Raw genomic sequence first — 15,262 nt, 5'->3', positions numbered from 1 at the left:
ATATTAATATCCAACTTTAAAAAAATAAATAAATAAATAAGAGGGAGAAATGCTATCATTATTACCACACTAATACCTATGTTGTAATCTGCCTACTTTGAGACAGATAGTGTTCAAGACAAAGTAGCTCGTTGGATGCTTTCTTCGTTAAAGAATTAACAGTCCTGTCAGCTCTCTTCTACATGTTTCCTAGTTCTCCAAAGCACCAAGTTTGGAATCATGGTCTCCTTGCCCAACCTGTTGGTTATAGCACTCATTTATCATGTTCTGTAATTTGTCACCAGAGCATAAAACCCCTCTATTTGGATGAGGTATTGTTATTCCTCACAGTAACTAAGGGAATTAAAGTGGTCATCATATGAAAGGAACATAAAACACTACACAGTTACCAGTATTTCTGCCCAAGTGAAGGAACGTGATACTGAATAAATATGTCAGATGTGTATTTAATAACTTCTAAGCAATGTGGAGGTGAAACATGGAAAAAAAAAAGTATGCAAAAATGCCAGTCTTCCATATTTAATTCCCCCCCTCCCCCCCAAGCTCTATACTTAATCACATTTTCCACAAAACAGCTTAACTAGACCTCCCAGATACCAAAGGACTAGGGTAGCAAATTAGATCTGCTGTAATGAGTTTGTTAAAGTTTTGTCTAGAACAAAAGCTTGTCTCTTTTCTGATTCCAGCAAGTAAACTCAAAATTTGCGTATTATCAACCCTATGCTTACAGGTTTGGTTATTCTTACATGTTGGGAGATGTATAAGCAACATAAAGACAATACTAGTGTAGATACCTCTGTTTATTTTAAGCAGATTATAAATTTTCTTATAATGTTAAAATGGAATGGTGTTCAAGGCACCACAAATGGGAGTCATGTAGGCCAATACAAAAGCCAACCACTACATAGAACCTTATCTCAGAACCTGGCATTGCCCAAGCAGGCAGAAAGAAAGATAACTTACTCACATTGCTTTAGATAGTGAAGGTGTCTGTAGTCCTGGCTACCCAGTCCACATGCACTGACTTTGTACCTTCCAAGGATTTCAAATCCTAAGCAGGTGTTGGTGCATGCCGAGACACCTCTTTCTCAACCTTCTAAATCATTATTAACATATAAGCAGTATTTCAACAATGGAAAAGACCAACGGTCCATCTAATTTCATCTCCTCTCATAAGTTGTAGGGGACTGTGTGCGATTCTCTGGAGAAGCTTTTCTGAGAGGAACTTCTAAGTCTCATGTGCTATCAGTCTCAAACTGATATATGAGCTATTAGTAAATCAGATAGCTTTTTGAACTAGCAGTCTCAAAGTGATAGCTTTTTGCCCATACGTACAAACGGAAATTGATGTAAAAAAAAAAAAAAAACAGATCAGGAATTAAAAATAAAATCTAATTACAGCTATACACAGTATCTCAAGAATCTAATTTCATTCACTATTTCCATGTGAAAATGCCATTAATTGCCATTTCTCAAATCTGTGTTAGACTGCTCTTTAAAAAAAAAAACCTACTACTCCTACTTTAGGTCAATATACTAAAACTGCATGAAGTTTCACAGCTGCCAATACTGTTTAAGAAACATCTACAAAAATGCAAGAGAAGTCACAAAGCATTCCATGCACTGTATTAATGCTTCCATTAAGTGACTCTAGTAAGTGATTTAAGATAAACCTAATTTCAGAAAAAACAATTGTTTTTTCTTTTTTTAAGAAGAAAATGTTTTCAAGATTTAAAGTATATTTTTATTGCTGTTTTCCAACTAGTTCTGCTGGATGCCAAATTTTAGTTCTTGGAAGTGCACATCTCTGCTACTCATATTAAAATATGCTTTTTTGAACAAAATGCATGAGCAGATGATCAATGACTCCTCAGGCTTACTGTATCGTCTTCGATCAGGATAGTAGGGAAAAACATGATTTTTCTTTCAACACTTCCAAAACATACAAGTTTCATGTCACATAACAACAAACAGCAACTACAAAAAACAGACCAACAATAAGAAAGCAAACAGAACTGTGAATTATTTTAGGATGGTTAATGAACTGAGGTTTGTTAGGCATTTTGGTGAACCACATCTGAAACCACAAACTTATATGAGTCCTGTAGAACTCAGGTGGATTTTCAAGAGTTTAAGATACCTGAGAGAACAAGTTGCGGTAAGATTTAATAGACTATTTGTTTATGTCTTTAAGGAATTTTGTCCCTGATTTTCAGAGGGTCTGAGTACTCAGACTCCCCCAGGAGATATGCCTGTGTCCAACTTGCTTGAAAAGTATATAACAGCATAACCACTGCTTTCACAACTTCCTCAGTCCTTTCTTATTCCTTATATATGTAGATGAAACTTCTGACTTTAAAAGAGAGTTTAGATTTTAACAGAGGAGAACGCTCATCTCATCGAAAGAAACTGATGAACTCAGCTACAAGCACAGAAAGAGCTCTTAATTTTCTTTTACTTATTTTTTTTGGAATTGTAAAGGCTTACACTAAGAACTGCTGAATCTTCAAGGGATTCCATAGACAGCTCCTTGTTTGGAGTTTTAAGGACAGTAAAATATGACTCACAGATTGACTGAAAGCCTGGCTTTAGTTTACATCTGGTTTGGGTTTAAGAGTCTGCATGCTGTATAACTGCAGCAATTAACCCTTTCAGTGATAGGAGAACAAACAGCTAGAATTTCTGGATGCATAGCTGTTAATGAGTAGGCAAAAGTAAAGATTTAATTTGGTTAAAGCAATAACTGCTTCTGTAAAGATAAATTGTACAGATAACAGTAGGATTGACTAAAACAACTAGTGTTCTGTCATTTTTAAAAATATTTACCTTGAAAGATTTGGCTTTTTATTATAAAGTGCTGAGACCATCTTTTCAATAGAATATGGATCTATGGATCATATAACAGAAGGTCTTAAAATAAAGCATGTCTTAACCATGATAATCTTCATTCCCCGTTATATCAAAGCTATTGACAGAGAATAACAGAAACACAGACTCCTCTGTTAAAGTTTTTTGAAGTTGTAATGAATTACTTCCAATAATGAATTTTTTTTTCTTTCATTTGAATTTTTCATCTCCCTGCCTTCTTTTCAAAGAGCTTATAATAACAACGTAGGAGTACATTCAAAAAGAACAGGTTTGTGGGAAGCCTCTTTGGATGGCATTCATTTACTAAATTTAGCTATCCAAATCCCCAGGCAAGACTCAAGACCTTGCTTAGCAATTAGTTTTAGGGGAGCAATCACTTCCTTTCCTGTTATCTGTAGTGGTACCCTAAACGCCTGCTTAACTTTCTGTTACGTAAAGTTGGAATTAATGCTGCTCCTGTTCCCAATCAAGAAGTGACACTGAAATGTTGCCCAATGTTTTAACCCAATAATCAGAACTTTGATGTAAATTGTGTCTTCTAAATATGGAAGAAAAAAAAAAAAGCATTGGGGTGTCTGTGGGGGAGAGGATGATGTGCAAATTTATTTTTTGCATTTTAGCCTGTATATGTTAGTATTACCTATGAAAGAGCTAACAGTGGATGCGATCTCACCACGCACCCCAAGCGCAACAGTTGGCCATGAAAAGGAAAACGCCACCCCAAACTGCAGCTGGGCTACACTCTTAGGGTTGGGGCCTCTGTCTAAATTTCAGTAGTAACCATTACTAAGCCAAAAGGAGTGATTTTTTAAAATCCAAAAAGGTTATAATAGGTAACTGCAAATAAAAATGGTAAGAAACCAAAGCATAACACATCTACTATCCTATCTCTCTGTCCCATATTGATGCCACCCCAGATTCAACCACAAGAAATCTTTCTACTGCATGATATGTTACTTCTAATCCCGATTTACACAGACAATATTAACCTGAGACCACATATCAATCCTAAAAACAAGAGATCAAAGTTGAATAGGCTTAGGTCATACTAAGAAGCGAAGCAACACAGGAAAAATAGGGAAGATGTATTTTTCCAAATTATTATGGGGCTTTTTTCAAAACATACATTTTAAAAAACAGTGTTCTGCAAATGCTTAACAATTTATAAACAGTTTCACTCCTGTTTATTTCAAATCAAAGAGATATCCTGGGCCATATGGCCTAGCTTCTTATGGATGGATACTTTGCAATGAGTTGCAAGCACTAACAGTTGGAAAAAAAAAACATCACTACAAAACAAATACTTAAATTATCATAATCATTATTACTTGTAATCAGTTTTAAATCAAAGGTATTAAGTATGACAATACTATGGCATATAAACAAGTAATGACTTTGACTTGATTTTATAGCAGTCTGTATGATATGGTGTTATTACTCTCCTCTACATGCCACTAGTCAGATTTATTTTTTTTGCCTGACGTTGTTTCTAATTCCATTTTAGCTGAGCTTCAGTGAAAGTTTTGCAATAAATGACAGTTGAATTAGTTTTTGATTTGCAAGAACTTACTATTGTAAAGCTAAAATGCTAACAAGTAGATAAAGAACAGTTTCTGAACTGTCTTAACCTGCCGTAAGTACTTCATAAATACTGTTATTACCATCCTAGTTCTTTCCTAAACGAAATAGATGCCCTGAAGAATTTCATGGGCCACAAATCCATATTTTTCCTAAATTACAATTATATCTACAGAGAATGTCAGAACATTGAGAAGATTAAACATTAATTTATACATGTTTTCCACATCTTTCTGCTCCACCATTCTGAAGTATCTAGAAAAATATGCTAATAATACTGGATATAAAACACAGGTCCTAATCAGCAAGAGTCATGCATCATTCTTGTGACCCTGGATGCCAAATATTCTTTACATGGTGAGTTGATTTAAGTCATGTGGCAAGTGCTAAAGTTTCTTCTGTGGAATGACACAGGAACAGAAGTCATTGCTTGGCATGACTGCATCAAGGAACGTTGCTGACAGCCAGGAGAGATCAAAAGCGGATCAAGTTGCTTAACAAACTATATGTCACTGAAGTCAAAAAGGCTAAAGAATCCTGGAGAGCTGTGAAATCTGGGAGCAACAGATGGAGCCATACTCATTTGGTTTGTTCTTAAAAAACTCTACTTGTTTTTTGGTCTTCAATTTCTTATAAAGAATCTACCATATTAAGTTTATCCCTGTGGATATTATCTTAAAATAATGACAAAAAAAGCCTGAATAATCTGCAAGAATTATATTGTATGGTTAGTAGAGTTTCTGCTATACTTCCTTAGGTGACATTTACTTGTTTTTATTTTTATACAGAAAAAATGAAAATTTCTGCCTTATTAATCTTGGAACAGGCACACATCATGCTTTATGAAAGTCTTTTGCATTTAATTTAGAATCCCTGAAGAGATTTCTCTATTCTAACATTTACAAATTTTAAGACATATACTTCACAAAACATAAAAATGGACAAGAGCATCCACAGTCAAATGGATGAAAGCATACATTATGAATGGTTTTTCTTCCCAGACATATCAGAATAACTACTACTTTTATACAACAATAAGCCTTAGCTCAGAACAGTGAAACAGTGTGATAAAAATTATTTTACAAAACCATGAAGATGCTTTATATCTGTATGGTTCTGTGTATGTTACTGACATATTTATATGGTAAAATACAGCATTTCTAGAATGAAATGCTATCGTTATGACTACAAAACTTTTTTTTTTTTTTTTTTTTTAAATAAGAAACCTCCAGTCTGTGGTTTTGTTTGTTTGGGTTTCATTTATAACTTTATAAAAGGATCCACTTGGGGATGCCTTTTTCCCCCATTTTTACAAAATGCGATCTCACTGTGCATTGTCTGAAGAGTATTTTAAACTAACATACCCTTAAACTGGTGATATTGCCTGTACCAATGCTATGTGGATTTGTGCATTTTTTTCAGTGACAAAATACAAAATAAAGAAGGCAAAGAAACAACAAGAAATGGTGTGAAACAACAAGAAACAACAATAAAAGGATGGTGTAATCCTCTCATTAAAAATTCCACCTAATCACAGATGAAGATGGAACCATAGCTACAAACCACATCTAACTGTAAAATGGGAATACATCCATAGACATCTATTCTTAAAGTTTGGTGATGCTCAGTATTTCCCAGGAATACTCAATACTCATTTATTCTCAGTGTCTTCAAAAGGAGAGGATCATATTTAGGATTTTGTCATAATTAGCATCTTACAGCTCTCCCTTTCTGGTCAGTCATTTAGTGAGGCACTTGCTAGTTCCTCAAATTGTAAGGTTCCATATGCACATTAGTAAACCTGGCAGTGTACTTAAACTAAATGCACTGGAAAACCACTTTGAAGTCACTTTATCCATTCAGCTAAAATTTGCACTCTATTCAGAAAAGATCAGCATTAAACATGGTTATTCTGACTCTTTGAATGCATTACAACAATTAAGCAATTGGAATACCCGTAATTTTTAGTGAATGCTCTTGCAATCATAGTTGGGTTTTTGTTGTTGTTTTTAATAATTTTGAATTCAGGTTTACACTTTTCTTTGGAAAAGAAGCACATCAAAAAGCATTTTGCATAACTCAGGGTTGATAAGAAAGCTGTGAGATTGCAAACTGTAACTGAAATTTTTACTTCATATCCAGGAGTGGATGCAGACGGGCCAACACCCAGAGAAGCTTGTCCCAAAGGGAATGGGCAAGAAGTCACAGTGCCTGCAGCTATTTTTCAGTTTCATTAACTACAAAACAGAGTGACAAGGGAGATTCAAGAATAATGGCTGGATCTGGAAGCACAAAAAGAATTTGACTGCAGTCTTGTGGCAGAGTGAAAAATGTAATTTCCATTTTTACAAAACCCCCACTTTGATCACTGCACAGTGTAGATTTATGCCATAAGAGATTTATGCCCATGTGCAAATTTTAATCTTGATCTAAAAATATTTAAGCCCTTGTCTGTATAAATACATTTTTAGTGAACTTGGAGGGATAATGTTCACCTCCATGAAAGTTCTTAAACACGTGCCTTAAGTACCAAGTACTTTCTCTCAGTCAAAGCTAAGCATCTTTCTCTTCTATTTGCAAGCTTGAAAACCAGCCCTCAGAAAAAAAAAGTTGCAAGAACTATAGAAATAAATTTACGTAGCTGAACTACAAAATGTTTGCTGTCCAAATTCTTCAGGGCAGGAAGTGGATGCTGCTTCAGTTTGCTTCTCAGTATCACAGTAAGTGACCTTGAAACAACTTTAAATTTTACTTCTAAATATTTAAAATACATTTCAAAACATCTGAATAGAACGTCTGATAGCAAGAAGAGAAGGTCAGATTTTACTTGTATTCTGTAATGGTGTGGTTTTTTGTTTGTTTGTTTCTTTTTTAGTACAGAACCTTCCATTCTATTCAGGAGCTAATGGTTTACCAAATCATTCCTTGGCCTCAAGACTCTTGGCATTCAAAACCAGCAAGACAACAGAATTACAAAGATCATTTCACTTCTTGATCAGAATCCAGCTTTCCAAGATTTAATATAAGTGTTACACATGATACATGTTCTTTATTAAAGTCTAGCAAACCTATCACATTTTTAAAAGTTGAGTTTATTCAAGGAAATATCGTTCCATAAACATGAGAAAAAATACTTCTTTTGCATACTATATTTTAGCAAAGTCAGGTTATTTCAGCATGTAAAAACATCCTGTATTACTTTTTCTTATTTGCTAGAGAGTAGCTTGGAAAGCTACTTTAGTCATGAAAGCATTTTAGTCATGCAAATAGTCTGATACTTCACAATTCTTATGAAAGACTTGTTGAAATCAGTTTGATATAAAAAACATATTTTGTTTGGGTTTTGAGACAAAATTTTATCAAGTTGGCTTGATGTTTATTTTAACAATCTCTTCCAGGTTAGCTACAGAAAATAAATTATTGCTTAATCATAAAAAAGCAAATTAAGGAAACAAAATACTAAAAGAGGACTTGAAATACAAGCAAGTATTTTTACACTGTCATCTAATTTCTCAAAATGATACAAAATAATAACAGCAAGTATATGCACTTAATCTAAATTCAGTACCTCGCAAATCTTTCTTCATTTTGCGGAGATCCTTTTGAAAGTCTTCAAACTTCATTTGTGAAGCCTGGAAGAGATCTTGTGGCTCTGGAAGAGGAAAGATGCATTGCTCTTTTCCAGCATCCTGACAAAAACACAAATGTGCAGTTACACAGTGTTCATTACTTTTCTATGTAGCAAAATATATAACTGAAAGCAGAAAGAACATCTGCATGCATTCCTTGCCATCAGAAAACTGTATTTATTTTTATTTTTTTTTAACTTGAATTTTAAAAAGCAGAATTAATTCTCACCTCATCAAAATTACGCAAATAGTAGGAGACAATGTAAGATAGAAGACTTCTGCTGTTGTCCTGTGTAGAAGAGAATAAGGTTTGTTACATTACTAAAACTCACTGAAAAAAAAAAAAAACAAAAACACACAAAACAAACAAAAAAACATCATTTGAGTAAAAGGAATATTTAGTCACATACAGGTAATATTTTGCTGATTCAGTGCCTTTACCAAACAAACACACAAAAAAGTTTTATCTATTCATTAAATACAGTAACAGAAAAATATGTGTTAACACTTGTATAAACCATTCCCAATTTTTGAAATATACCTGACTTGAAACGGAAACCTTGCATTTTTAAATTTCACAACAAGGGAAAAAGAGAAATTGTTTCTGGGTTAGTATACACACCTTGTTTTGGCAACATTCAGGTCTTTATAGACATGCATCTATAGACTAAAGCAAAGTTTAATTAAACAAAGATATTTCTAAATGAATTTTTGGCACTTTTGGGGCTCTTTTGTGGCTTGACTTTCTCCTTATTTCTGTTCTGTAATAGATCGTCAACTGAAAATCTTAGAATTTAAGATTTTAGATAGAACTATGTTTTCAGATGGAAAACTATAAGAACTTTTCTGAGTGAACAGTAGCAAATGAGTTGAAGATGGATTTTGTAATTGCAAGGTTAACAGTAACCACATTTCGAGCAAGGTCTGTACTATGGTGTCATTCACGTTACTACTTTCTTGGCTTATCGAAGAAACAAGTGCACCAGAATGAAGTTCCTTCACACTTTTAGAGGAAAGTAGTTGGTAAGGTTAAACAACATTCTGCTTACATTACCTCACACAAAAGCTACAGCATGTATATTTAGGAAGTGAGGAAGCAGGGAAACAAACTCTTCTTTCTCCGCAACTTTCAGAACAGCAGATCTTGACAGTGATTCACTAGATGGACGTAGGGGCCAATTTAAATTCTTAAGAATTATTACTATAACCATTCTCATACCACTACCCACATTCAGAAGGGTCTTTTCATCATAGACATAGACTCAAAGATAATTGTTTCCCTGTAAACGGAAGCAAAGCTTTTAACACAACCCCAGTATGAATAACCAAAGCCAAAAAAATGCTGGTAACACACAAGCTTCAGTCTAGCACTGTGGAAAAAACAAGACTACCCAGCATTCTCTTTACACATATAACTGTATCAGATGAATTTTAAATCAAGTACTTATTGTAATTATACTTTACTCATCTGGATCCATGGTCTAACGCATACTATGTAATCATGATATATAATATCATGAATTTTGGGTGAATTTTGTATTATAACAAAGACAATGTCTAATCAACCATTTTCGGGAGCAACTGCTACTACTCACAAAAATTTTAAATCAGTATCAAAAAAAAGTTGTGATTCAACTGTTTCTACTTCTGCCATAAACCCTTTAAGAGTAAGGATCATTGCTTGTGAATGCAAAAAAAAAAAAAAAGTGAGACTATACAGTATACCAAAAGTCAAATACATATCAGATTAGAAACTAGGTTTAAAATATTTTTGTTCATATTGAAAAGAAATAGTTCATTTCCAAATGTCTATGAAAAGTCTATGGAAATACATTCAATTCTAGGAGTGCAGTCAGCTAAGTACAGTAACAAAATTGTTCCCTTTGACATGCCTAGGTCTCACACCTTTTATTTAGAAACGGAGAAAGAGTAATTTTTGGAAAGAGTTTAATGGTGTAAGGCCTACAGGAAGTCTAAGATCAACTTACACTGCTCTTGACATCTTTCAATTTTGGCAGGATATCTAGTCCAAACCCATCAGCTTGTCCTCTTGTCCTGTTTCCACCATTCATGTAGTTTCCAAAGGCAAGAACCAAACCCAAGACCTGCATAACTCCTGACCCATTTTTCAGTGTCTACAAAACAGAAGAGAAACTCAGTAATATTTACTGTTAACAGTATAACTGGCAACAGTTTTTAAGCAGATTTGTGGACACTGTTTAGAAATACATACATCAAGGCTCAAATATAGGAAATCTTCTGGTGAAATACAAAGATGTAGAATATTATCAACATATTGTGAATGAATGTAAAATATCTCCAATTAAGATTTCTATTTAAAAAAATAGGAAAACTATACGGTATTATGAGAGGTGATCATTTGGGAAAACTTAAATAGTAATTTCTTAACTGGTGCTGACAGGAATTATTTTTTTTTATTTTTTTTTATTCAGGAAAGGGTTCTGCAATAAGTCCCTAAAACACCTGTATCAAATAACTAAAACATTTAGTTTAAAACAAACAAACAAACAACGTGATAAAACAAGTAAACATAATTTAAAATGGTTTTGAGTTATTAAAGTACTGATAAAGGTCTGCTTGTTAAAGCCATGTAGTATTGTTTTGTTTGTTTTTGCAAGGGACCACTAAATTACAAGAATCTCTTCCAGCTACAGTCAACATTGCTATCTCTAAATCATTTTAGACCTTGGAAATATAATTTATTTGTGCTTCCAAAATACAAGCAAACACAACGTGAACTGAACTGGTATTCATTTGGAAAGGAATGGCACAGTCACTATGGAGAAAGACTTTGCTTTGACAAAAGGAGACGGTGCACTGTTTTCCAGAGGCTGATATGCATTGATGGCAACAATATGATATAGTTCAGTACCAAAAGCTAATCTTAAAATTTGCTTTGATGTTGAAGTACAATCATAAAATGTTCTATTCTGCAGGACTGCTATCCTTCAGATTTAATGAGCACTTAAAGTAAATAAAGAGAAAACTTTTGAAATATGAGTACAACTTAAGATTAAATATCAAAAATTTAGCTCTACCTCTTTATGAAGCACAACCTACCTCACACAGTTTCTGTAACAATTCAAGTTTGCGATGGATTGAACAAATGCTTTCTGAAAATGTTGACTGAAACAGGATGCAAAATACACGTTCTGAAAAGTTGGGAATTAGTGAGAGTTCATAGAGGAACCTGTAGGAACAAATAAAGAAAACGTTTAGAGCCAATGTCAGTACATTCGGAGGCTGGGCTTTTTTTGTTGTTTTGTTCTGCTTTTTGATTTCTTTTCTATTTTAACATGTATAGCTAGTCTACTGCAACATGTAACTTTTTCTGAAGCAAACAGAATTGTTTTTTAAGTACGCTCTTACTGTTCTGGCTTATCCAAAGACTTCGCATTTTCTTTTTCCTTAGATGCCTTGCTGTGCTTTTCTATTTTTTCTAATTCATCCGATTGTGCTCTCTGGAATAAAGAAACAAAGTAATTAAAAAGTGTTACTTAAAAACCCAGTCAAAAAGCACAAACAGATGCTCTTGTCACTAATCTCATTTATGGATTTTTTTTCCTTTCTGGTATCTGCTTATAGTAAAACTACTTAGTCCACGGAGTGATTTTAAGTAAAATGAAAACAGAACAATCAATTTTATTGATTACTGATAATCTGTAAAAGATTTATTCATTCAACCACGTATTGAGAATAATCTGTGTCCCCATTCCCTTTGCTTTGACTGTTTATAAAACCCTCGGATCAAAGAGCTTTCTTATTGAGATGTGTTTTTCTTTCCAAGTCTATTGGGTTGCATTTGCATGCAAACTGATTTTTAAATATATTTAAATAATATCCACTACTTAAAACAAACAAACAAACCCACCTAAATGAAAATGTTTGCATTGCTTACTGCAATTAAAACTTTATTTTGCATTTGGAAAAAGCTATGGAATAACAGCAATTAACTGATTTATAATGGAGCTATCATATATACCATAATACATGAGAACTACTGCATATTTCTATGGAGCAAAATTATTTTCATTTTGTATCTTAATAAGTAAAAACAATTATATGTAAGCTGTCTAGTGTCTTGGAGAACTCTGTGGTACATTTTGTGGTCTCTTCTTCAATATTCAAATCAGAAGAAACAGAGCTTCACTTCTTTTTTTTGTATCATGGAACATGGAAATTGTTTTTTATTTCCAGTTACAGTGCTGGAAAATCAAATATAATGGAAAAGAATAGAAATGGAAAGAAATTTCTCCTCCTGACCTTTCTTTTGACATCCATGGTGGTTTTCAAAATAGATTCAAAATAGATTCAAAACATGAATCTGTGCAATAATGTAAGAAAAAGTAGGAAATATAAACATAGATATAAATAAATATAGATATATCTATTTATTTATATTTATTCTTTTAAGAAAACACTGCATACGTTTTTGAACTTGCTCCACCACAGATCTCATAGACAACAGTGGAAAATTATGTTCTAACTACTTAATGCCAAAGCAAAAGATTGGCTGCACCTGTCTTGCCTGATTTTGCATGATTAGCACAATTAGAAGAATTAGGGAACTAGCTAAAATCATACTGCCATGGCTACAGCAGCAATTTGAAACTAGAAAGTCAGGTTTGGACAGTTCTACTGAGGTTGTTGAACATCTCATGTGAAAAAGGCGAAAATCCTTACGTGAAACAGAAAGATGCCTCAGTTTCTCTGATCAATCCAGTAAGTCTGGAAATGACAACAAGACCATTTGACCAGCCAGAACAGATTGCTCTGTCAGGTTTTGGATCTCTCTCAGGATAGAGACTCCTCAACCTCTCTAGGTAGTCGGTTCCAGTGTCACATTTACAGAAAAGAAATTAAAATGGTATTTTTATTTCTAAATGAAATCTCCAGCATTTAAATTTCAAGAGGCCCATAGACCAGTAATGTCTAGTGTGGCAATCTCTGCACTTCACTCCTTACTCAGACATGCTGGGTAACACCTCCCTGAGCTCTCCTCCAAGCTTACCCCTAGCTCTCTCAGCCTCTTCTTGTATGACATGTCCTTCATGCCTTTCATCACCACTGTGGCTCTGCACTAGACTTGCCCCATGTCCATGTCACTTGCACTGGGGAGGGCCAAAACAGGACACGGCACCCCAGATTTGGGCTCAGCAGTGCTGAGGAGAGGAGAATAATACTTTCCCTTGACTTGTTCAGTCCTTCCTCAATCTATCATATCTATCTTATTTTTAAGAGCTAGTCTTAGACTACTTTATGCATACCCCAAAAACACTTCAGTGTGGGAAAACAAACCTGGGGATTCATCCTGTTATAGGTATTGCTTCTTTTGAGGCAGGTGTAGGATATAGGAATATAATTACAGTAGTAATTTTTGCTTTATCCTGAGAAGAAGGAGCTTTTTAGGATACCAAGGTCTAAAAAATGGATTCAGACATTTTAGAAGACTCATCTGGACATGGAGTGAGGATTAGGAAAGATGTCTCTTTATAAGACTTAAACAAACAAGCATTAGTTCTAGATTGAATAGTCTTGGCTCCAGGCCCAATACATAACAACACTCTTTTCTTCCATCATAACTTCATTTCTCCTACCTGTCAAAGGATTGCATCCATATATTTTAGAAGTACAAGGGAAGCAACATGGATACTATTTAATCAAAGGAAGTAGCTGCATACTGAAATCTATGTCACCTGTTAGCAGAGGACTGTTTGAGGTCAGTAAGAGAATCCAAATCTGTGAGCAGTGGCATCTATCCTTCATCTTGGAAACACCATAATGTTCTAGCTATACTTAGAGCACATTCTCACAGTCAACAGTATCATGTTGTATCTGTATTCACAGTATGCAACTTTAAAGAATAACCAAAAAAAAAAAAAAAGAAAAAATTATTGCCTTAAAGGGTTTATCTTCTAACAATAGGTAACTGATGATAAAAACAAAACAAAAAACAAAAGAACTTATTAGAAATATTGATCTTCAAGAAAAATGGCATTCTAAGATTTCGGTGTTACAAAGTTCTGACGCAGAGAGATTTCCTTCCAAAAACTTGTGGGAAATACAACTAATCTTTTGCCAGAGCATTAAACAAATGAGCACTTTTCTTCCTTCTTAGAGGTCTCACACAGTTCTGTAGAAGGGACTCTAAATGGTCAGAGTTAATTTTGACCCACAAAGCTTTCTGACAGGCCTGAACAGACTCCAAAGCTATGAGTGCAACAAAAATGACCATAATCAGTCTGAAATGAGTGAGTTGGGTATGATATATTTGTCCTTCAAATTCCACAGGAAAATTCTTCTGTTACTATGTTAATGCTTATTTTGTTAATCCTGACAAAAAGGAAGAATTAGGCATGCCCAGTCACGGGGGGGAGAAGGAAGAGGTGGAAATCAAATGCAAAAAAAGTAAAATTAATGGAAAAACTAAAGCTATGTGTATGTGTATGTATGTGCATTAAAAATTATTTTGTTTTATGCATTCATTTAAGTAACTTTCAATAAATCACTTAAGATATATATTAATATCTTATATATTAATATATATTAATTTAAATACCACTGCTAACTTATAGTTCCTGTAAACTTCCAAAGCTATTTAAACAAATAGTTTTTATAATAAAATTCCTACATTTTATTTAAAAATAATAGACATTTACACGCATATACATATATTGGTTTGAAATCAAATGTGAGATACGATGCTTTACTCCATTTTTGACAGTAGCCACTTAAATTGAAGAAAAAATAAAACAATAAATTCTCCTAAAGTATTGCATTGATCACAAGACATATTTTAAAATTAGGAAATATAAGGACAATATATTTTTAACTCCTGAGGTCAACTCAAAGATCACCTCTTTGTCACAGTATCATCCACTCTATCCCCCTTGCCCAAGCAATATCAGAACTTCTGTCATCTCTGACAGGTATTATTCCTCCCTGTCTTCTAAGCTGCAGGTGAAAGAATCCAAAACTTCTCCAACAGCCAGTGTTCTCTGCTATCCTCATCCCTGGAATACTTTTCCTAATATCTTATCTAAATTTCCCATGCTGCAATTTACTATTTCTCCTGTTGCAAACACAGGAGTATGTCCTCAGCCAAACATGTGTTTTACTCTGAACAATTCCACTACATCCAGGTTTCGACTAGTAAATCATGGTTT

At 33.9% G+C, this 15,262-nt stretch overlaps 1 protein-coding gene across 4 annotated transcripts in view; it reads right to left on the bottom strand.

Moving 5' to 3' along the window:
• FMN2 (formin 2) overlaps positions 1-15,262 on the bottom strand; it is a 154,788-nt gene that overhangs the window by 49,581 nt on the left and 89,945 nt on the right. For all 4 annotated transcript variants that reach the window (XM_032185814.1, XM_032185816.1, XM_032185815.1 and 1 more), the window contains 5 exons: positions 11,466-11,557; positions 11,157-11,286; positions 10,064-10,210; positions 8,305-8,364; positions 8,015-8,135 (listed from right to left, as the gene is read on the bottom strand). In XM_032185814.1, the coding sequence (XP_032041705.1) occupies positions 8,015-8,135; positions 8,305-8,364; positions 10,064-10,210; positions 11,157-11,286; positions 11,466-11,557 (550 nt within the window). The remainder of the gene's footprint in view (positions 1-8,014; positions 8,136-8,304; positions 8,365-10,063; positions 10,211-11,156; positions 11,287-11,465; positions 11,558-15,262) is intronic.

The sequence above is a fragment of the Aythya fuligula genome, chromosome 3 (assembly GCF_009819795.1).
Source record: "Aythya fuligula isolate bAytFul2 chromosome 3, bAytFul2.pri, whole genome shotgun sequence".
In the NCBI taxonomy this organism is placed as follows: Eukaryota; Metazoa; Chordata; class Aves; order Anseriformes; family Anatidae; genus Aythya; species Aythya fuligula.
Note: the sequence above shows the minus strand (reverse complement) of the source record. Positions and strands in the feature narration are given on the sequence as shown.